Raw genomic sequence first — 24360 nt, forward strand, 5'->3', positions numbered from 1 at the left:
AGGACCTTCCCTAAGAGAAGGACATTTCAATGCTGACCTTGCCCAACAACTTGGACAGAGATATGATATAATTAACTTTTACCCACCCCACTTTACAGATGGAGACTAACTAAACCATGAACCATAAAGTGGTGTGTGTGTGTGTGTGTGTGTGTGTGTGTGTGTGTGTGTGTCTATGGGGATGGCAGGGTGTCAAACACCCTTGTCTGAGAGCCACAAGGCAAGATGGTAGAGAGGCTGGTTGAGTCCTCATCTATATATACAGTGTTTCTCTGTTGACTGTAGCTTAGTTTTTGGCCATTTCTATTAAGACCAGCTTTTGAGTGATAAAGGTCCCAGTTGGGTACTGTTGTGGCTTCCAAACGGACACTGCAGACCTATCTTTAATCGCCAGGGTCTCTGTGGGCTTTGAGGAGAACTTGGCTTCTTTTTATGGTGATGGTTTTAAAAATATCACCCCGCAAAAGGAGCTCCTGAAACTTCCTGGGGCAGGGGCATGAGGCAGTAGAGAAAGAAGGAAGATAACACCCAAAGCTGTGGTGTGGTGATGCCGTCTCTGGCTGGAGCACATGCTCACTAAAGCAGGATGCTTCTGCCTACTTCCCTACAGGACTTCTGGAAGCTGCAGCTCTGCTTGCATAAAGCAGGCTCCCAGCAACCACATGAGGAAGGAAGGAAGGAAGGAAGGAGGGAGGGAGGGAGGGAGGGAGGGAGGGAGGGAAGGAGTGAACGAATGAGTGCCTAGCTTGCGCTGAGTGTGATCCTGACAGAAACTCAATCATCGAGGGAATCGCCAGAGAAGCCCAGGCTCTGCTCCCAGCAGAGACTGCGCCTAAGGAGCTGACATCTCTTACGCAGATCCTTCTCTAATGAATGCCCTAGGTGATGACTTAGTGGAATCAACTTCTTGCCTTGTCTTGGGATTAAACCAGGCTTCCCTTGGTACAGAGATGGAAATCAAAACAGATGCCTGTTTACCCTGAGTGCCTTTGTATTGTGGATACATTCTCTTCAGCACCTCCCTTGGAGGCCAATCTGTATGCTGCAGGCTGATGCAATGTGGCCTCTGTAGAGCCTCCATCCTGCCCTTGCACTCCTAGGCCCCTGCCCACACCAGCCCCCCTTTGTGTCTATCCTACAGGGGTCCTGAGAGCTCTCTTTCTCTGACACGAAAACCACCTGTGGCTTCTCAACCTTCAGAGCAGACAAAGCCCACCGCAACCATTGGGTCTGCCTAGAGCTACTTCCCTCCACTCCAAAAGCGAGAGCCGCATCTGAGAAACAGTGCAAGGGGATGCTTATGAGCCAGAAAGCAGGCTCAGTTCCTGGATTCTGATGCCTGCACAAGTTACTCTGTCTCATTTCCTCTTCCTCTAGGGTGATCCAGAGTGTGTGCCAAGTGCTCAGTACAGAGCCTGCCATACTGCAGTATCTGGAAGAAGTAAGCTGACCTTGAAGGGTTCTGTGTGCCATGTCCTGGGGATGGAGACTTCATCTCTGCCTTGGAGGCGCTCCTGCAGAGTTAGAAGTGGCTAGTTGACAGGATGTGGGGAGTGTGACTGAAAGAGAAAGCCCAGAGAGTGGCAGGAATTTGCTAAGGACCTGGAGGAAGGAAGGGGGTACTCTCAGGAGACCCACAAGGCCACAAGATGTTCAGACAGTCAGCAGAAAAGATTCCCAGCTTGGGGAACAGTGCCTGCAGCCTGGGGCGCTGGTGTGTGGCATGCACACACTACACCTGTGCACAGCTGCTGCTGCTGCTCTGCATGGGGATAGAGGGTGGTACGGTGGCCAGGAAGGAACAAAATACTGAGAAGTGAGCTGAGGAGATGACTGCAATATGGCACCAGACTCAGCGTTTTGTTTTTGTTTTTTCCAAAAGACCCCTCTAGCTGCAGACAGGGCAAGCTTTAGAGACAGAGAGGGCCTGCTGTTATCTGGGTTAGGCATGAAGGTCTTGAGCTAAGGCCGGACAGCTAGGATGCCAAAGACATTTTAGAATACAAAATTGAGGCTGGGTGTGGTGGCACATACTTTGAATCCTAGCACTCAAGAGGTAGAAGGAGGTGGATCTCCATGAGTTCAAGGTCATGGCCCAGACTACGTAGAGAGAGACCCTGTCTCAAACAAAACAAAACAACAAAAAACAAACAGAACTGAATGGGCTTGGTGATCAGTCCTGCTTGGGACAGCACACAGGAGGGTGTCTCAGATAACTAGAACACCCGACAGTGGTGATCTAGATGTTTCCTCAACTTCCCACCACCCCAGACTGGCCGTAGAGGGATCAGTTTGCTAGGCTGTGGTGGGTGAGAGTAATCAAGAGAGGGTCCATTTCAGGATGCTTCTGGATAAGATTCTGTGAGGGCCAGGCTTGAACACACCGGGAAAACCAAGAGACCAGCTATCATGATGTAGAGATCCTGACAGATGCCATGAGGGTGGTGATGGGAAAGAAGACTGAGGCCCACTGTGAGGTGGGTGCCTAGAAAGGGCCAATGGAAACAGCTGGATCATGGCATCAGAGAGGTCAAAGAGAGTCAGAACTTAAGAGTCAAGTGACTTGGATGCATAAGGGAAACGTGTGATCACAAGCACCCAAGGTAGGCCAGTTACCACTCAAGGGCAACGAGCTGCTGTCCTTGGGGACCTACGGGCGGCATACACAGTGGACTTATTAACTGTGTTTAGTTGACTTGACGGAGCACCAAGTGCCCTGAGCCAGCAGGACCTCCCCCCTGTGCTCACCTGTGCAGAGCTCCTGTGGTAAGGGGAGTAGTGGAGTGGTCCCGAGATGGCCGTGTCGTGAGGCAGGGCTGGATACTGGCTCTGCATTGGGTGAGGATGCTGGTTGCCATAGCTCCCGTAGTTATAGCTTCCCGTGTACCTAAAATGCGGCAAGCACAATGAATACTGTGAGTCACATCAGAGAACAGTCAGTTTGACACCTTGAAAAAATCAACCGCGTCTGTTTTTTCTCCTTGTCCCCCCACCACCCATTTTCCTCCTGCTTGATTCCTTCCACTCCCCGCTGCACGCTGTGCGAGTCTAAAGCCCAGGTTGGCGCTGCCTTTCCCTCAGCACTCTCGGCAAGCTTGCACTCAGGGCGTGGAACATCACTCTGATGGGAGCCTCTCCTCCCATCGGATCAAAAGCCCATCGTACGTCCTGAAGTCAGACAGGGAGAAAACATTTGCTTTGGACTCGTGTTTTTGCAATCCTTGGACTTTTTGCTGGGCAGTGGTGGTGAAGAACCTGAGGGAACTTCATGGTGAGAAAAAGCAGGTGTCAGAGATCCTGGTTCAGAGCTAGGCTCTGCTACTGCCCAGCAATGTGATCTGTAGTTCATCTGCGAAGTGATGCACAAGGTTATACTGGGACCACTCATGTGAGGGCAATGCCACATGCACATAGGGTCACACATGCATACATGCTGCTACTACCATGACTGTATCTCATAACATTGTCCTGGCAAAGAACTGGACCCGTGGCCACATGAGTCTATATTCTGCCATCCTTGTAGATTCAAAAAAGGTCTGAAATACAGTTCTAAGAGTTCATTGTGATTATGCAGGGAAATGCCTCAGGGAATAATGCCTGCCACGTGGAGACCCCGGGGATCTGAACTGTGGGCACATACTGACCTACAGGCCTATGTACACCTTTAAGCCCTCTGTCTTCTGGGCCACCTGTTTGGGAGTTGCCTGAGATGCCCCTGCACCCCAGCTACTCTGGGGCTTCTATAGCCAGTCTGCAGGCCTGTGAGCAGCTGCAGGTGAGGCTCCCTGCACTGTGGGGTTCTTCTCAATGTCACGAGTATGCTTAGTAAGCACAGTGTAGTGTAGTCGCTGGCTCCTGATGGAGAGAGCAGGCCAAGGACTGCTGAAGTTCAGGTAATCTTCTGAATGGATGTGCAGGCTGGGCATCACAGGGCCACCTCACCAGGTTTGCCCACAACATGGGCAAAATGAATGATCCAGATTACAGAGCACCCCTGGAAGCTGTGGGGGCTCCCTGAAGCTGGAGCATCACTGCAGTCCTCTAGAGACCTCCATACCACAGGTGGGGTAGACAACCTCTAAATAGAGTCTAAAGAGACAAGGGCACACTGTGGGGCTTTATAAGGCTACAAGGTGAGCAGAAAGCTACACAGGGAGCTGCTGGGAAGGGGATGTGGGGGACAAACTCCAGCTTTGGGGTGAGACATGCTCAGTTGGGGCGCCACAATTTGCCAGCCACCTTGGGGAGCTACGGGACCATTCCCTCTTTCTTCCCTCCTCCTCACCTGCAATTGTGGGGGTCACACAAAACAGTTCTCCACGGTTATAGGGCTGAGGAAAGCATGCAGACTAACCAGAGGGCAGCCCCTGTCCTGTACTCTGAGGAAAAAACTACTCTCTGAATCCTTCTGAAGTTCAGTGCCAAGCAAGTCACCTACCCATGCTCCTCTCTGTGGGAGTAGACCGGTATCCGGTGAGTGACCGACGAGGAAGGCATGTGGGTGCTCCTCATGCAGGGCAGTTGTTGGGAGTTCTCAGCGGGGGATCCAGCAGCTGTTGTCACTGTGTATGTCAGCGACCACGTGTAGGACTGCATTGCTCCTGAGAGACAGGTCACATTGCATCGGTCACTAACAGCTCGTCTTTACAACACTACAGTGTCTTCCCACTGACCCTAAGCTGCAAGTCAAACTCGTTCATTTCAAGGCATTCCCTGGTTCGGCTCACCTTACCAGAAGTCTCCCCTGCAGCCCTGGTCTAGCCACAGAATTATTTTTTCAGAGTACTACAATCTCTGGCATCACAGGGCCTTTGCGCATGCTGCTTCCGCTGCCTGGAGTCCTTTCTCTTCCCTCACTACCCACTCGGTCTTCATCTATGAATCCAGAGAAGCTGTCTCGTGTCTCCAGACTAGGTGAGGCCCCTCCAGGGCATTGAGGGCCTTCGTGGTACCTACTTCAATATTCAGTCCCCCATTCTGGAAAGTTTGTGGTTTGATTAATGCCCATCCCCTCCCCGACACCAGAGTGCAAATTCTATGATGCTAGGTGTGTGCCAGTCTGCCCATCCCGGCATTTAGGACAGGGCCTGACTGCCCAGATACACTCAGTAAAAAGCTCAAGAGGAAGAAGAGGGACGGGAGGGAGAGGAAGAGAGAAAGAAAAAGAACGCCAAGCCTGGCCCAGCGTGGCCCGGGTCCCTGTTCAACTCAACAGGTGTTCCAGAGCCAGCAACCTGCTTCCAACACCGCCCAGATCACTGTGCACGCTCTGGATTCCAGAGCCAGCAACCTGCTTCCAACACCCGCCCAGATCACTGTGCGCGCTCTGGATTCCAGAGCCAGCAACCTGCTTCCAACACCGCCGCAGATCACTGTGCTCTCTCTGGATTCCAGAGCCAGCAACCTGCTTCCAACACCCGCCCAGATCACTGTGCTCTCTCTGGATTCCAGAGCCAGCAACCTGCTTCCAACACCCCGCCCAGATCACTGTGCGCGCTCTGGATTCCAGAGCCAGCAACCTGCTTCCAACACCGCCCAGATCACTGTGCGCGCTCTGGATTCCAGAGCCAGCAACCTGCTTCCAACACCGCCCAGATCACTGTGCACTCTCTGGAGACTGGAAGACAGGGACCGGGACTGTGGCCTCGCCCATTGCACTTACTGCCTTTTAATTGGGTACCTGAAGCTGCTAAGGACTGGGGGTGAGGGTGGGGTGACTTGAAAAAGGTTCTCTAAAGGCACATTTTATATGATGGGTAGAATTTTTATAAGAATAATTTAAAAACTTGCTAAAGGCAGTAAACTCATTAGACAACTTAATTTCTGATAAATTCTAAAATATTAAGATAGCAGAAATAAACCTGTTTTACAAGGTGTAAGGAACAGGATTCAGCGTCCTTTCTGGGTTCACAGAAAGCTGGAGAATAGGGTAACAGATGCTCTTTTTAAGATCAAATAAAACAGGCTAGAGAAATGGCTCTGTAGTTAAGACTACTCTCCTGGAACCTGAGTTCAATTCCAAGCACCCACTTCAGTCCCTCTTCTGGCCCACATGGGCACCAGGTAAACGTGGGTGCATGTGCACAGAGGCAAGCAAAATACCCACACACACAAAGTAAAATACATTTTAAAAAAGCTGAAATAAAACAAAATCCTGTGTCGTCTGAAGAAGCCCATTTCTACCTTAGAACTCTTACAGAAAGGCAAAGGAAGAGTCTGCATGTTAGAATTCAGTGTGTCAGTCCCCCAAGGCTTTGCTGATGGCGCGGAGAACCGCTGTGCTGACATGGGGTGGCAGGACGGGCCGAGCTGGTGGATTGGCACTGTGGTGTTTGCAGGGCAGAGGCCTGGCGAGGAGGAGCTGTGAGGAAGGGGGGGAAGAAACCTAGCCTTAAATGCATTGTTTTATTATTGAAAGAGCCTTGCACTAAGAACTTCCGTAAATCTGCACACTTGGAATGCAGATAATATCGTTTTTAATAAAGTGGCAAAGATCTACTTCAAGAGCGTAACAAGGAGCTATGTTCTGTTGAGCAACTATTGTAGGGCCAAGTGCTTTACAAACATCCTTAAATTTAAAAAAATTAAGGAAACGTAGAAGCACAGAGAATTTGAGAATATCGAAGTGGAAGAAGAAAGAAGAGCTAACTTGGAGATAAAAGTGTAATTAGGAATCAGGTGAAATGGCATTTGCTACACGCCCACCTCGCTTTATGTGGCCGTCACCCCGGCTCTGGCTTTTCTAGGATCTGATGCTACAGTTAGGAGCCTTATGGCTGGGAACATGTGCCCATTGTCCTTGGAATTGGATAGTGTGGGAGCTTCCTTCAAACACCCACATAAAGAAGGCACGCTAGCCTGTTCTATGTCATCAATACCCCCCTCCCACACATACACACAGTAGACCATCTCAGTTCTTAAGACAGCTTCCTGTGTCAGCATGGGCTGAGGGAGAGAGGCTTCAGAAGATGCTGAGTGTCTCGCCCATGGTCTCAGGGCATCGGGTGGCCCAGGCCAACCCCACACTTTTCCCTCTCTCTGCCTGTGTGTGTCTCTGCTCAGAGTCCTGTTTCTGCTCTGCATTAACTGGGAGATCTTGGGAAAGCCTCTCAGACCTTGTGAATGTTTGCTTCATTCTCTGTGAAGTAGGATTAGTCATCTCTATCTTGCAAGACTATTGCAAGGATTAAGATCATATATGACAATGAACTGGGCATGCAGTGGGTTAAAAATGAGAGTTAGGCACCTGAGTTCCGGTGCTCTAGTGTCTTTTGTGGGTGTGGTATGTGTGTTGGGGGGGGGGGCAGGCATGTGCGTTGAGGCTAGAGATCAACATCGAATGTCTTGCTCAGTTGTCCTTCACTTTTTCCTTTGAGACAGGGTCTTTCTCTGAACCTGGAGCTTGTGAGTTCAGCAAGACTGGCTGGTAAGTGAGCCAGAGATCCACTCACCTAGGATTATAGACATGTGCCACTCCAGCTGGCTTTGCCAACTTATTATCTCCCCCAGCTCCTTCATTTTGTTTTTAAAATATTTTTTGTTTTAATATTTCAATTATGTTTTTAAAATAAAATCATTATTATTATTATTACTATTACTACTACTGCTGCTGGGCACATGCCATTGCCTGCATGTGGGGGCCGGAGGACATCTTTGTGGAGAGGTTTCTTTCCTTCCATCTCTACGTGGGTCCCAGGGACTGAACGCAGACTGACACAGAAGTGTTTTTGTCTGCAGAACTACCTCCCCAGCCCTCCTGAAAGGTTTTTAAAGTATGTTTCTCTGTCTCTCGTTCCAGAGTCTAAGGAAGAAAGACAAGCTTTTTGGGTCAGTCTTATCACCAGACTATACTTTTTATTGTTTTGAAACAAGGTCTTCCTATGTACCCCAGGCTGCTTTAAACCCCCTTCTTCCTGCCCCAGCCTCCCTACTGCCGAGATCACACGTGTACTGTCGTCTGCGTCTTAATGTTCATGTGTTAAATTCTCGGTGCCTAGAGTGTTTAAGAGGCAGGGCCTAGTGGGAGTTTTTAGGTCATGCCAGCATGCCCGTGAAGGGGATTGTGGGAGCCTGGCCTCCTCTTTACCCTCTTCCACTTCCTGGCCATGAGGTGAGTGGTTTCGCTTCAGCGATGATGTGCTACTCCAAGCACAGAGCACCGGGGCTACTCAAGTCCTTCCACACAGCCAGAATAAACGTCGTCGTCGTCGTCGTCGTCGTCGTCATCTCAGTCTCAGTTACTTGTCACAGTGATGAAAGGCTAGCGCACTAGGGATGGGACGCTGGACCGTGACTGTAAGGTAGCCAATCACAGCAAACTTCTAAAGACTGTGCTTCTGTGACGTCACTGGCCCCCTCATTCAGAAAGTGACAAGCCCCCCTCTTTCTACATTTCACATCTGTCATGTTCCTCCCCACCAAAAACAGTAGCTTCACCGGGTGCATTGTGAGAAATCATTCATAAACTACCAAAGAGTGACTTCGTCAGGAGTGTTGTTAAAAATCCTTCATAAGAGCTGCACAAAGATCAGAAGAGAAAGTTCCTGAGATAATTACATCTCAGGTGACTGGGTTAGACGTGGCTCCCTTCTCTGTGTTTTAAGTTCTTTTTAGAGGTGTGGAGGAGAGGGCTCTGTTGGTAAAGTGCTTGCTGCAGTTTGAGGACTTGAGTTCAGATTGTGAGAACGGATGTAAAAAGCGGGGAGGTCTGTGTGCCTGTGATCTCAGTGCTGGGATCCTGGAGCTCACAGGCCAGCCAGCTCCAGGTTCCGAGAGTGACAAAGGAAGTCACCTGACACTCACCTCTGGCCTCCATGTGTGTGAATGCACAAACGCACCTGGGTGTACTTGTGAACACACAATCATACACCCATGCATAGACCACAAACAATACATTTCATGAGATTAGAGCACTTTTAAAATTTAAACATTTTCCTTTTTAAAAAAAAAATTAAAATGTGCTATTTCTGGATGAGAAAGTTGGTGTTTTGTAATTTTTTGTTTTGTTTTTGTGTTTTTCTATAACAAATGCATACTGCTTCTGTGAAAAGATTTCACAAAAAACATAGATTTACTACCAGAACTGTAATGGGAGGGGGTGAAAAGTTTGAGAGAATAATGAGCCAGTCACAACAAGCAAGCGCTTAACCCTTTAAGCCCTGTGCCTCAGGGGAGTGGGCAAAACCAAAGCCTAGTTGGAGGGGGCAGTCAAGGAAGGCAGAGGGCTTTTTCTAAGCAGTAGGAAGACTTGGTGGGGTAGCCATCACCTGAAGGAATGCAGCAGAAGTTACTTTCGTCTGAGCCTGAGAGCACAGCAACTGTTAATTCAGGTCTCCATCCCCAGCATCGGGCCGCCAGGTAGTAGGTGTTCAGTAAGTTTTGATTTCATTGACTCTGTCTTGGAAGGAGCCAGTGCTGTTAGGAATGGCCCTTATCAAACAAAAAGCTTGTAGAACTCTGGGAAAATGGGCCCCCGCCGTCTAGGGAACAAAACCTCTAAATGGCCGTGTGCCAGCGATCTAATGCATCCACTCATGCAGCCTTAAGCAGATTAACACCTACCGGCTTGGGTGAGAAGCAGTTTCTGCCTGGGGAGCAGAGAGCATCCCTGTGTGCCAGCTCCTGGGTGGGGACCTCCAGTGAGAAGAGCTGCCACAAAGGCTGTGGTTTAAGGGACACTAATAAAGGAAAGGCTGATACAGCCCAAATGCTCGTTATTTGTTGGTTAAACAACAGTGCTCCCTATCTCCCTAATTCCCATTTTTCCTTGTGCTGCCTCCAAGCCCACACCATTCACACAGCCCCTCGTGTTTAAAGGTCTGAGGACAGGGGTAGGGCTCCTGACCATTCACGATTCTATAGAGATCCTCCAAGGGGCAGCCGATGGCTGCTTTATGGGGCTGACACTACAATGAGGGACCATTTTCTCCCCATCCCCAAGAGAACATTCTTTCTCAAGGTTGTTTTGGTTTTGGATGGGGCTGCAAGCACAGGCCAGAAAGTGTGCTTGGAAAAGAAAGGCAGTCAATAATTTCCTGAGTGAATTAGTGAATGTTCACCCACCGGAAAGCAGAACTCATCTGTGTTTCTTTTCCCACACAGTTTGGGGGCCGATGGCATTACCGCTCCTTTCTGTGTTGTTTGCTTTGTTCTGAGACAGGGCCTGCTATCCTAGGGTGGTCTTGAACACATGAATGTCCTTTCTCCAGCCTCAGCCTCAAATTCAATTCCAGATTCTGGGATTACAGGCACACAAAACCACGTCCAGACTTGTCATGTATGCTATCTGAGGTGAGGGATCTCACTCAGGTTAGATGCAGTTGGATGTGGAGTGCAGACAGCCCTGACTCCTAAGCCTTTCCATAGCAAGCACGCTTCCCATGCTCAGATCCCTGGAGATGGTGTTAAAATGCAGATCTGAGCCACTGGGTCAGCAGGGGAGCATCTACTGTAGGAAGAGTCTCAGAGATGACGGTGCTGCTGGTCCATGAGCCATGCACCGAGAGGCAAGGCTCTGTAACACATTGCTTCCTGTCCTATTGCCTGCTTAAAATGAAAGTCTTCCCACTAGGGCTGGTGCTTGAGCAAGCACCCTACCGCTGAATTACGTCCCCAGTCCAGATGTTGTGAGATTCTGCTGCACGCTTGTGTAAACGGACAGTTTCCCGGACTGTCCAGCTCTACCTTCTCCCCCAGGTGGTGGAGGAGATCCCTGAACCTTTCCCCCAACCTGGAAAATCTAGCCTAAGTCTTTGCTTGCAGCTTCTCAGGAAGATGCTCCTGTGAGTGTGTGGAGAATCTGGAACTCGATGCCCTAGACGCTGGCCACCAGCCACCTATAGCTGTTCAAACTTAAACTATTAAAAACAAATGTGATGAAAAGTTCAGTTCCTTAGTTGAACTGGCCGGTATGTGGCTGGTGGTTACTGTGATGGCCAGCTTGGGTTTTTATTTTAACAGGTGTATAAACTGTGTGTGGATATTTTGCCTGCATGTATATATGTGTACTATTTTCATGCACAGGGGCTAGAGTTACAGAATGTCACATGGGGGACTGGGAACAAACCCAGGTCCTCTGCAAGAGCATCCAGTGTTCTTAACCCCAGCCATCTCTATAGGCAGGACAGATACATTTTTATTTGCTTGCTTATTTTTAATTACTATAGTCACAAAAGGTTTTATTTGTATATTGATACTTGTCTTCTGAGATACACTAAACAAATGTTTCTTATATCCTTCATGACTGAGACAGAAAGATTATGTCTATGGATCTGCCTGTACCTCTATCCAGATGCATCCATGGCTGCCTCAGTCCTGGGGATGCTGTTTAAGGACCGTGCCCACTGGCACGAAAGCCTTGCCTGTTTGAGTTACTGCACCAATAGCTCCGCAGTCACCATCGGATTGACCAAAGTGGCCGGGGCGACAGGTGAATCTATTCCCAGGAAGGCATGCTGGCTCATCTCTTGGCACAACACTCACACGGCACAGCTGGTCCTCTTCACCCCAAGCCCTTTCTGCCTCCAACCTGCACACAAGATGTCCACGCTGCCGATCCCCAACTCTTACATGGCTGGCTCCTGGTGACCAGCCAGCTTTGTGACAGATGTCACCTCCTTAGGAAGGCAGTCTCTGTTCACCAACTGGGGCAGGCCTCCAGGTTATACTTCTTCATAACACCTTGCTATTTCACTCAGACCTCTTACAGTTACCTATTTACCTGGTAGTTTACTTCTGTGTCCACGTCACCCACTGGGACCTAAGTACCACCAAGGGCAGCGCCAAATCTGTTTTGTTTTGTTCTCACTTCTGCACCTCCAGGGCTGGGCACAGTCTAAACACAGAGCCCGTATTGATTGCATGAACAAATGAATAAAAGATGAAGTGGACGGATGAACAAAGTCAAGATGTGATGGATGGAGCGAAATCAAAGCATGCAGGAAACAGTCTTTTTTCTGTCCTGATTCATTTCTCCTAATTCTGTTCCTTCAGTGAGGAGGAAGGAGCTGTGATGGAGAGGATTCACTGTAAATGAGTCACCAGTGTCCACCACTGGGAGCCGCTGGGCTTAGTCGGCCTTAGCATAAGTGGGCTTTTGTTACTTGGAGAGTCGAAGGGTCAGTTATCTTTGTGACATCCTCAACTGCTGCCGAGAACGTACAGCTGGGCAGGCCAGATGTTCTACAGTCAGGGCCGTTTGTGAGGAGTCCCCTGTTTCATCAGGCAACCTAACTTCCCAATGATTGAATTTGCTGCTTTTGTGCTGCAGGGAACCTGGGTGGGAAGCTGAAAACATAAGCTTAATAGTTAACTTTTATTGTCATTGCCAAAGGAGGGAACACTTAAAGTGACATCATAAATGGGGGGTTTAGAGCCCTCGGTGGCCTGCCCAGACAGTCTGAGCTTAACATTTTGTTTTAAATGACATTAAAGAATTGCAGCTCCATGTCATGTTAAATAGACTGATCAATTAGGCACCACCTGCCATGCCCCTGAGGCAAAAGAGAGCCCCCTTCCCCTAGAATTAAAGTTTCTGAACTCTGCCTGACCGCGAGGGAGGCGGCAAGCCCACGGAGTTCCAGGTGGGTGGATGGCAGCGAGCTAGGTTTTACCCGGTGGAAATCTGTTGGTGAGGAGTTCTATAACTAGCTCTTATCTTGAGATGCCCAAAGGCTCTAGTAAACTCCCTTGGCCTTGACAGCCTCAGTTTTAGGTACCTGTGCCAACCCTTTTCTCTCCCCCACCCACCCTTGTTTAAAAATGATAGCACAGTCTTGATACCATATTTAAGAATATATATCTGCGTGAATGTGGAAGCTAGACAGAGTAGGGAAACTGTTTTCCTGGCGAGTCATAACTCACTCTGGGTGCTGCAGAGTGTTTCCTGGCCCTCGTCATGAGGTTATACGCCATTGACTAATACTTTGTGTTCAAAGAAGAGACATGATAACTGTTCTCTTCTTCATTGCCGAAAACACGAAGGAGTGTCCATTCAAACGGAGACATAGGTTTGGTGAAAGACTCCGGTATCTGGCTGACATTGACTTTTAAGTCAAACCTGACGATACATCATTTCATCAATGATACTTGAACTTCTGATCTGGCCTCACCTCCTGAGTTCTGTGATTACATAGGTACAGCGAGATTCCAGTTTAGCATTGCTAGGAATTGAACCCAAGACTCCGGGAATACTAAACAAGCATTTTATCAACTAAGCTACATTCCCAGACCCTACTTTGGGTTCCTTCAAAGAAAATTTGGGTTGAATCTGGCAAGATGGCTCAGTGGGAAAGGCATGTGACTAAACTTGATGGCCTGAGTTCAGTCCCTGAAACTCACGTGGTAGAAGGAGAGAATCAGCTACCACAAGTTTCCCTCTGACCTCCACAAGTGCACGCATACATACTCACACATGAACATGTGCACACACACACACTTACACATCCACAAGTGCACACATACACTCATACACGCACATGTGCACACACACACTTACACATCCACAAGTGCACACACATACTCATACATGCACAAGTGCACACATACATACTCCCACATGCACATGTGCACACACACACATCCACAAGTGCACACATACATACTCACACATGCACATGTGCACACACACACTTACACATCCACAAGTGCACACACATACTCATACATGCACAAGTGCACACATACATACTCACACATGCACATGTGCACACACACACATCCACAAGTGCACACATACATACTCACACATGCACATGTGCACACACACACTTACACATTCACAAGTGCACACACACATACTCAACATGCACAAGTGCTCACATACATACTCACACATACAAAAATAAATGTAATTTTTTGGTTTTAGTGTTTTGGAAAGTAGATGGAATGAGAAAGCAATTTAATGACATTAACTAAACATTAAAATCATATACTGAGTTAACTTTTTTAAAGAGCATGATGGGCATGTTTCATTAGATTTGTATAATCATTTTCTAAGTTACAATATTATTCAATGAAAGTATGCGTGAAAGTTAAGAACTCTACAATAATAAATTTATAGCATATACATAAAACCATGCAGCTTCTTAGAAATTATGTGTGTGTTTCTTCTAAGGCCATGGCCCATTGCACATCAAGATCCAGTCTATGGATTCAGACTTGATCCATGGGGTATTTCAAAAGTGGTACTAGTACAGATATTTTTATGTAGGATGACATTTTTAATGCCCTCTGGAGATGCCTGAGAACAAAGCTGGAATGTGCCAGAATCTTCAAAGCTTACAGTCTCCCGAAGAGAGCCTGTTTCACATTTGTGTTTCTAAGAAGGTACTTTTATGACCTGCAGCATGTTGCACAGAAATCTCTCAACACTTTTATGATATTCCTGTGGCCTTGGTGATCGTCACACCTGCCCTACCTTGAGGCCTCCAAATTGCTACAAAGAAAGCCAGGCAGACTCACTAGCAGGATGACTCCGAGATGTTCCTATTAGGCTTCCCCGCACACGCCTCACACCCTCCCGTTTCCCCGCCACCCCATGGACTGAGGTGCAGTGCTGGGAGAAGTCTCACCCTCATCACACTGTTTGGTATGCAAAACTTGCCCATGTGTTTTAGAAGACAGGATGGCCATGACTCTGCTTGCCTTGGTGATGGTGGCATGGCAGGGGCTTGGTCCAGGGAGGTGGCTCTTGGTAGCTCATTGCCCCTCTGCTTCCTCTGTGGAGCAGGAGACCCAGGAATGGTGGTATAACAATACTCCAATCTAGGAAGAAGCCCTGCGTTCTGGAGAGCTGTGAACAGCGCTCACACCTGCCCCCTGTCTTGCTGTCGGTGAGCAAAGACACTGCAGGTCTTTTCCCTGTCAGTCTTGCTGGTGAGTGTCATAAGCGCTTGTCTGAAGGTTTGTTCAGCTGGATTCCCAGAGTTTCCAAGCCAGTGTGGCTGCTGCCACTTCCCAGGAGCTTGTCTGCTAAGTTGTGAGAAGGTGCTGGTCTGGGAACCCTCTAGAATCTGGCGGAGCCCAATATTGGGAGAAGGGGCACTTCCAAATGGCTGCATTTAAAATGCTTTCCTTGTGACAAAATTCCCCACCAAAGCTGTGTGCATGCATGAAGTGGGTCTCTGCTGTAATAACTCCTTACACACTATATAGCACCAAGGCCATCTTAACTAACAGAAGGAAAAAGAAAGACTTAAAGCTTGAGTGATAAACAGGATGGCGCAGCACCTTACCCAACCCTCCCCTCCTCTGTGAGGTCTCTCCTGATGCCTCCAAGCACGCACTCTCCTTCCCTGACAGCCCTGTAGCATTAGTTCATACCTTGATTATGCTGTTTTCTATGATGATTGGCTCTATTTCTCTCATTCCTGTGTGGCCTTTTGGTAGCAAGGCCTTGGCATAGTAATATTCATACAAAACACTCAGCATAGGACTTGGCACTTGAAAAATACATAGGTATACATGCACTGTCATGCCCCCCCCAACCTACAAAATAGGATTCTGTACTGAAGATTCTCAATGCTTGTTAAAAATACTGCATCAGATACTGAATCTGCTGTTGCTGATGAGAAGTCTGGTATCATCTGAGTCTCCTTTGGTGATTACCTGTGTTCTTTGGAGCTGATAAGATCTTTGATTTTATTCAGTGAGTTTAGAGATGACTTCCACCCCCAAGCCCATTTAATTCACCTCAGGATTCAAGGAAAGAACATTGTTACGCTAAGTTATTCTGTAAAGCCATTAAGTTATTACTTCTCTCTCTCCCTCCCTTCCTCCTGAGCTTTCTTTCATTCTAGTAGCACAGTACTTTCTTTTCTTCCTCACTTTCCTCCCCCCTTCCTCTCTTCTTCATGTTTTTGAGGTAAGAGCTCACTCTGTAGCCCCATCCCACTCACTCTATAGACCCATTATGGCTTCAAACACTCAGCCATCCTCCTGCCTCACAGCCTCCTGAGTTCTGAGATTACACGTGTGAGTCACCATGCTCTTTCTTGGAACACGTGTTCAGACCGTGAACACTGGGTTGGGCACACACCTGTCACCCCAGCACTCAGAGGCAAAGGCCATAGGTTCACCACGGATTTGAGGCTAGCCTGGTCTGTTCCTATGGAGGGCCGGGGCTGCACACGGAGACGCTGTCTCAGAAGAGTAACAACACACTGTAATTCCTGAATGTATCGGCTCTTTCTCTTAGCATAACTCTCCTACTTGACATTTATCTCTTTGTATTGATTGTACTATCAGGAAATCTCTTAGCTCATTCTTTTAATTTTCTTTCAGTTGTATTCATTTTCTATTTAACCTAGCTGTTGAAATTTCTTTTTCCATCAACTGTCTATTTCTTTGAAGATCTCTGACTTCCCACTGTGCTGTGCTGTTCTTCTCCCATGGAACAGCAAAACTATGGTGATTGTGTGTGTGTGTGTGTGTGTGTGTGTGTGTGTGTGTGTGTGAAAACACCTTAACCTAAAATTTATTTTTTATTTTTAAACACCTTTTCAGCTTAGCTGCACTTGTACATTTGTTGGAATGTACGTCTACCATCACTATGCATCTCCAGAGTTTCCGATCTTCCCAAACTGAAGCTCTGTCCTTAGGTCCCCCTGTCCCTTGCCTCTGTCCTGTATTTTACTCCATGAATTTGACTGCTGTAGGATCCCCATATGGTGGAGTCAGACATTTGTCCTTTAACATCTAGCTCATTTCACTTAGCACAATGCCTTTGAGATCATTCATGTTATAATGTTATATTAGAATGCCATTTCTTCTAAAATTAAGGCAAAATAATGTTCTATAGTACACCATGTTTCTATCTATTTACCCTTCAATGGGCAAAGGACACACATGGGTCCTTTCCATCTTGTAAATACTTGTATGAATATTGATATACAAATATCTATTTGAGGTTCTTTCAGTTGTTTTGGATATGGGTGATTACCTAGGCTTGGGTGATTCTTTGCTGTGGTCTGGCATATGAGAACACAGTGTGTTCTTGTGCTGTGGCTCTCCCATCAGAACAGCTTTTTAGTGGCATCAGCTTTACAAGTTATGCTCAGGCCCAAGACCAGCTGTGCTCCCAGCTGCTGCCTCACTCACTCACCGCTGCCTTACTGTGGCTTGAACGTGGCCTCCTGCCTGGCCACCTTCCCAGAGACATTGCTCAGGTTTGGCTCGTGCTTCTTGCTTTCAAGAACGCCTGCACACTAACTCACTTAACATTTTAATAATTTCAGCAGCTTACATTGGGGAATAGAGATTTATCATGTGTTTAATCTGCCAACTGAAAGCAGCAACATATGGAAGATGTACTAATGAGTAATTTGAGACCTGTAAGCCTTCCACAACTCCAAGAAGATTCCTGAGTCTTGGCATTTCTCTTTGTCTTTTGAGGAAGACTGTTTTCCAGAAACCTCTTGCTTTCAACATCTGCTCCCCCCAGCACTTCGGAAGCCCCCTTACCTGTTGTGCTGAGGCCAGTGTACTCAGGGGATGGGTTGCTGGCGGGGGAGGATGGAGGTGGCACTTCCACAGAGGTGGCAGATTTTGCTGGAGAAAATGATGGTACTGGTGAAGGGGTGGGTGGGGAAGCCTCGGTCAAGATAATCTCTTCCTGGACTTCCGCTACAAATAGAGAAAAGGTAAGTTCTTAGATCCCAAGGTCTTTAAAGAACCCTCAAAAATGAAATACGCTTTCTAATCTGGGTTGTATTGGTCACTCCCTGCTTAAACCCTCCAATGGCTTCCGTCCACACAGGTGCCCACTCTGAAGAGGAGGATGGTCTGCTGTCTCAGCAGCTGACCCACTCGCCACAGCTAACTTCTTTGGCGTGTGGAATTAAGGAAACAGAGCGGACGTGAGTTGTCAGATGGCTGAGTTTTGACATCCCCACTGACGTTCCAGCTCACCAGTGCTTCCTTCGCCCTTCATGGCTCGCATAAGCTCGTTGGCCCGCTCCTGGCAATGCAGAGACTCTAGCAAATAGAGCACGTAGTCATCGAACATCAGGTGAATTAGGTGAAAAGACCCTGGTGAGAAAAGATCAAACAGGAAGTGAGTCACACCACCTCGTGTGTTCCCCCATCTGGTGGACAGCATCTGCTGTGGCCTCTGACCATGTGTTCAGGACCTTGCTCCTCTCCCTTGTTCCTCCCTTATGGCTAGAGCTGTCTGCTCTTTGCCTTATACTCAGGCCCATTAATTCCCTTCCATGCATGTGTCACCATAAAAAATGGCACACAGCTAAGTCACTTTCACATGTGCCTGATCCTTCAGGTTCCCAGCAGCCCGTCCTTGCCCTGGCACTCTTCACGCCGCTGTGTTCATCACCACCATGGCACTCACTTCCGTTCTTCCCATAGCACATCCCATAAGTGTGCATGTGGAGGGACTGTGCCTTTTAGTTCATGGGTGTCTACTGACGAACCTGGTATAATCCCAGGAGCAGAATTGAAATAGTAAATTTGCAATGACAGAATTATTTCTCTTAGACTTTTTATTTATTTATTTATTTTACAATACTATTCAGTTCTACATAATAGCCACAGATTCCCTTGTTCTCTCCCTTCCTGCCGCCCTCCCCTTCCCCCCAGCACACCCCCCATTCCCGCCTCCTCCAGATCAAGGTCTCCCCCGAGGACTGGCATCGACCTGATAGACTCAGTCCATCTCTTAGACGTTTTTGAGACTTGTCAGCACAAGGTTTTTAGGAAAGGTACCAGGTGGAAAAAATTTGGGCTTTTCAAGGAGAACTCTTCATTTTGAATGTAGATAATTCCTTAAAAAGGAAAGTGAACAGTCATTTTAAAGACTGTTCCATGTACCAATGTCTGTGCTCAACAGTCTCCAAGGTCTAAAATCACCCAGCATAAATGACATTGTGATTTCTGTGTTTCAACCTACCCTGCCTAATTCTTTTAAATAAGAAAAACAAAGATGTACACTGAGTGAGTGTTCTGTGGCAACCACTATATCGGCCAATGTAGGTTATTGTGCATAATCTACATCTCAGCCATATGAGATAAACAGTAGTTGGTTATAAAGGGAAAAAATGAGACTCAAGAGTCATAGACACATGCCAAGCCTCACAGTTAAGTGGCAGACTGTTTAATTATTATGCAATGTGATGTTCTCTGAAAGGAAGACAGTGAAGCTTACATTGCAGAATAAGATAAGTATACATCAGGTGCTTAATAGATGGTAACTTGTGATGTCAAGAATTATACAATGGCTGATTCATCCAGTTACAGTAAAAAAAAAAAGTCCAAGTTTAGCATCAAATACTTAAAGCATTCATAATGAAGAAATTATTTTATTTGGTGGGATGCTGGTCTAAGTCAACATGGATGGAATGAAACATCCATGAACTGATAAATTAGAATGGAAAACCCTAGATGATAAAAATGGGCTTGCCTAGTAGTGTTTGTCCAGGCAGTCCCTTAGAAACCACCAACACACCCACTAGGTCTGTTAATTTTCAATCATTCTTCAAACAGGAACTGTGTAGAGCTCTTGCCCCTGCCTATGATCACGCTGTGGCTCCTGCCCCTGTCTATGATCATGCTGTGGCTCTTGCCCTCTCCCTCCTATCATGCTGTGGCTCCTGCCCCTCCCTCCCATCATGCTGTGGCTCTTGCCCCCTCCCTCCCATCATGCTGTGGCTCTTGCCCCTGCCTACCATCATGCTGTGGCTCTTGCCCCTGCCTACCATCATGCTGTGGCTCTTGTCCCTCCCTACCATCATGCTGTGGCTCTTGCCCTCCCTCCCATCATGCTGTGGCTCTTGCCCCCTCCCTCCCATCATGCTGTGGCTCTTGCCCTCTCCCTCCTATCATGCTGTGGCTCTTGCCCCCTCCCTACCATCATGCTGTGGTTCTCTGAGTACAGGGTTCCTGAAGACCCTGACTTAGCAAAGGCTACTGTGTCCTTTAAAATTCATCATTAGGATTATTGGGCAATAAGCAGTTCAGTGCCAGGGTGTCATGACCACAGTGGGGAGGGGGGTTAATATAGAAGGAAAACTGGGGGGTGGTGAGAGAAAGAAGAGAGGATCCTGTAGTTCTATAACACAGGTTGCTCCCACCCCCATTCTGTGCCCAGCAGTGTCGGGGACACAGCGGAGACTCCATGTACATGTCTTAGAGGAACGAAGGGCTGGTCAAGCACCGACTACTCACCATATGCACCGTGCTAAGCTAGTCAGCCTTCCAACGGCACTGTGAAGGTTTATTCTCAGCTAATGGTCGGGGTGTGTGAAGGCTCAGAGAGTATAAACCACCTGCTCAGACCCAGAGCTCGTGATCTCCAAAGGCCATTATGAAAAAGACTGTTGCTATATGGTAACCTACTCAACTGTATTTGAAAGAATCTAGAATTTTCTTAATTCTGACCAAACTTTTCTAGCTTATAGAAAATGAGAGCATTCTAAAATGAACATTAGTATACTTATCATATAGCTTTATGATACGTGTAACACTTTTCTGTACTTAAATCACATGTTTTTTAATTGAAGGGAAATATTAAGTCCATGTTCCCTTCCTTACTGTTACTTCCCTGACTATGTTCATCTCTTTGAGTAATACTAATCTTGATCTGTTATTTACACTGCTACAGTACTCGTAGAGATCTGCAAAGAACATACAGGTAGTTTTCCAGTGTGAGGAAAATGATACAACACTCTGCACATTATTCTGTAGCCTGCTTTTGACACTTTTCTGTTTATAGATCTGCTGTGGGATGTTCTGTATGCTGTGAATGTGTTGCTCTGATTGGTTGATAAATAAAACGCTGATTGGCCAGTAGCCAGGCAGGAAGTATAGGCGGGATAAACAGACAAGGAGAATTCTGGGAAGAGGAAGGCTGAGTCAGTAGATGCCAATCTGCCATCCAGGTAGCAGCATGTAATGGCACACAGGTAAAGCCACGGAACACGTGGCAACATATAGATCAACAGAAATGGGCTGAGTTTAAGTGTAAGAGCTAGTCAGTAGTAGGCCTGAGCTAATGGCCAAGCAGTTTTAATTAATATAGGCCTCTGTGTGTTTACTTAGGTCTGAGCAGCTGCAGACCAGGCAGGACACAGAAATTCTTCTGGCTACATCAATCCATGCACCTTGACATGCAAGTTGCAGGTGAATGGCCACTCAATACCACAGTTTACCCATTCTCCTGCTGGCAAAAGCTAGGCTGCTGACGAATTTTCATCATTGAAAATTGGCTACAATGACTATTTTTGTATCTGTCTCCTAGCATCTAGGTCTAGAAGTCCAAGTAACAGAACCCAAGAACACTACCTCCAGTCTTAAGAGACAGTGCTAAATTGCCCACCAGAATGGTTTACACTTTTACCAGAACTATGTAAGGTACTGGTGGAGAGGGTGTGAACTTTGCAGTGACCTAATTACCACAAAGACATGTGTCTAAAATGTGCTTATTGTTCAGTAGAATTTCCTCTTCTGTAAATGGCTGTTTGTACTTGTTGCTTATTTTTTTTATACTGGGGTATTTGCTTTAAAAAACAATTGTTTAAAGACCAAAAGGATATCGTAGTGGGTAAGGGCTCTTGCACTGAGCTTGACAATTTAGTTTATTTGAGTTATTTCCCTGGGAACCACATGGTAGAAGGAGAGGACCAAGTCCCACAAGTTGTCCTCTGACCGCCACATGTACCTGTGCCTCCCATAGATAGATAGATGATAGATAATAGATAGATAGATGATAGATAGATAATAGATAAGATGATAGCTGATAGCTGATAAGATACTAGATACTATATAGATGATAGATAGATAATAGAATAGATGGTAGACAGATAATAGATAGATTATAGGTAATATATGATAGATAGTAGATAGATGATAGATAGATGATAGGTAGATGATAAATAGATAGATAGACAGATGATAGATGATAGATAGTAGATAGATAATAGATAGATGATAGATACTAGATAGATAGATAAGATGATAGATAGAAAATAGATGATAGCTAGCTAGCTAGATGATAGATGATAGGTAGATGGTAGATAGATAGGATAGAGTGATTTCAATATATTCTGGATTTTAATCATTTGATAGTTATATCAATTACAAAAATATCTCCCTTCTTTTCATGTCCTTTTTAGACATGTTTTATCTTTGTTTATGGGACTCATTAAACACGAGTTTAAAATCCCAATGTGTCATCCCTAGAATGGCTACAGTTCCACAAACTGAACACAGCGAGAAAACTAACTCATAAGTGACAAATGGAGAAATAGCCGCATGAGCACCTTGTTTAGAAATCTAAAATTACCAAGAAAACAAGTGGCCACAGAGCAGGGGTGCCTAGCCTTGGAGGGCAGGCTCAGGGATGGGTGGTAGTGCAATTTATGAATTATCCCGAAGTCACCTAAAATCATAGAGTGGCTCTGACACCAGTCCCTTGACCTTATTGTAAGTTTGGAGGTAATATCACTTCAGGGCAGTTTAAAACATCTATATCAATGTCTCCTATAAGGTTTCCTTGTGGCTGATTTATACTGTCTATAATACAGCCAGAGGAAGAAGCCTAGCCATCCCTCTTACACTGTGTTGTTTCATGTTCTTTAAGAATTCGTGCTAAATTATATATATGTATGTATATATATATATGTCAACCTTGGCAGTCTCTTCCTTCATGCTGTGTCCTTTGTGTGTATATATGTGCTTTTTTTTTAAAGAAACAATTTCCAATATCATAAAGAGATAATTTCCTATTTTTTAAAGTTTTAAGATCTATTTTTGTCATTGTTATTGGTTTTTCATTTAGATGTTTCCTTTTGGAAGTTGGGGCATCTAATTTTATCTTAGTCACCCTAAAATTCTTGCCTCAGGAAACCGACTGGTCCGAACCCCACTCCTGTCCAGTCAGTAGTCCCCGACTCTCATCTGTGACATGGGCACACGGTTCTGACGGGCGGGAGACAGGCTCCGCTCCTGCACGTCTGGCTTTGGCCTCTCTGAGGTGTGCCTGTCACTGTCAAATGCCGCACTGTCTTGCTTTGTGATCAACTTGAGTGCCCACTGGGCATGTGCTCGCCCTCACCTTCACAGTGTCCTCACTCTCCTAACTCTTTAAGTTTCTATTTGAATTTAAGGATCAGGTCGTTATATTCAAACCAACTGAAGGTGTGAGCTGGAAGTCCACTGAATTTATATGTTAAAGAGAGTTAACATCTTTTGGGGGGTTGATTCTTTCCAAATATGAGCTATAATTTTTTCCTTGAAGGGCTTTTTTTTCTGTTTATTTGAGACAGGGGCTCACCACGCGGCTCTGGCTGGCTGTGCCCCTCAAGCTGGACTTGAACTTGCAGTGGCCCCTCCCTCAGCCAGCTGAGTGCCAACACAGCAGGCATGAGCCACAATACCTGGCCATGAAGCTTTGAGATCTTAACACTTTTTTTTCTAGAATTATTTCAAGGTACTTTTTAGTCTCAGTTGTTACTATGAGTAATGCTATTATTTTTAAATTCTATATCAATGTTGTGCTGAGATTATCAGTGATTTTAGAAAAAAACGAAGTAACTTAATTTCTGTTTCACTTATAGACTATTTTCTTAAATAAGTTTTATTATATTTATTTATTTTACATATACATGTGTGTGTGCACGTGTGTGTACCACAGCATGGATGTGGAGGTCAGAGGACAACTTGTAAGATCCAGTTCTCACCTTCTCCATGTGGGTCCTAGGGGTTGACTCAGCTGGTCAGGGTTGAGAGTCAGGCCCCTTTACCCACTGAACCATCTTGTCAGCCCTGGATTCTCTTCTCTTCGTCAATCAATATGTCTCTAAATAGATGATTTTATGTTTTTCTTTTAATTCATGAATTTCCTTTACTTATTTATTGGCTAGATGTCTTGTACATATTTATTTGAGAGTATGAAATGTAATTCCTGACTTTCTATGCCTTACAGGAAAATTTATAAAATATCACCATTCAATGTGTTGTTTGTTGTAGAGATTTTAAAATAATTTTTAATATTCCCTTCGATTTCTACTTTACAAAGAGTTTCTCAAAAATTATACATGGCAAGTGACTGCAAACTAATGCTTTCTTTTCTCTATTAACTATAATGGTGCCATGTGACATTTCTTTTTTATCTATGAATACAGGATGCTGCTTATCCATGATTAGACTTTGAATCATACTTGAAATTTTAGTAGATCCCCACCAATCCCTATCAGTCTTGATTATCACTGTTATCATTTTACTTTTTATTTGTTGTGGAGTGGGTGCACACACGTGCCGCCGTGCACACGTGGAAGCCAGAGGACAGATTCTAGGAGTGAGTTCTCCCGTCCACTCTGCAGGTCCAGGGGTCAAGCTCAGGCCATCATATTT

At 46.2% G+C, this 24360-nt stretch overlaps 1 protein-coding gene across 6 annotated transcripts in view; it reads right to left on the reverse strand.

Annotated features, from left to right (window-relative positions):
- The window catches only part of Rfx4 (regulatory factor X4), a 154480-nt gene that overhangs the window by 9641 nt on the left and 120479 nt on the right, over nucleotides 1-24360 (reverse strand). For 5 of the 6 annotated variants that reach the window (XM_006986974.3, XM_042263156.2, XM_076554462.1 and 2 more), the window contains 4 exons: nucleotides 17908-18027; nucleotides 17461-17622; nucleotides 4439-4601; nucleotides 2749-2887 (listed from right to left, as the gene is read on the reverse strand). In XM_006986974.3, the coding sequence (XP_006987036.1) occupies nucleotides 2749-2887; nucleotides 4439-4601; nucleotides 17461-17622; nucleotides 17908-18027 (584 nt within the window). Of the gene's footprint in view, nucleotides 1-2748; nucleotides 2888-4438; nucleotides 4602-7557; nucleotides 12286-17460; nucleotides 17623-17907; nucleotides 18028-24360 lie in introns of those variants that run through there. The other variant, XM_042263158.2, reaches the window with a different exon arrangement.

The sequence above is a fragment of the Peromyscus maniculatus genome, chromosome 18, assembly GCF_049852395.1.
Source record: "Peromyscus maniculatus bairdii isolate BWxNUB_F1_BW_parent chromosome 18, HU_Pman_BW_mat_3.1, whole genome shotgun sequence".
In the NCBI taxonomy this organism is placed as follows: domain Eukaryota; kingdom Metazoa; phylum Chordata; class Mammalia; order Rodentia; family Cricetidae; genus Peromyscus; species Peromyscus maniculatus.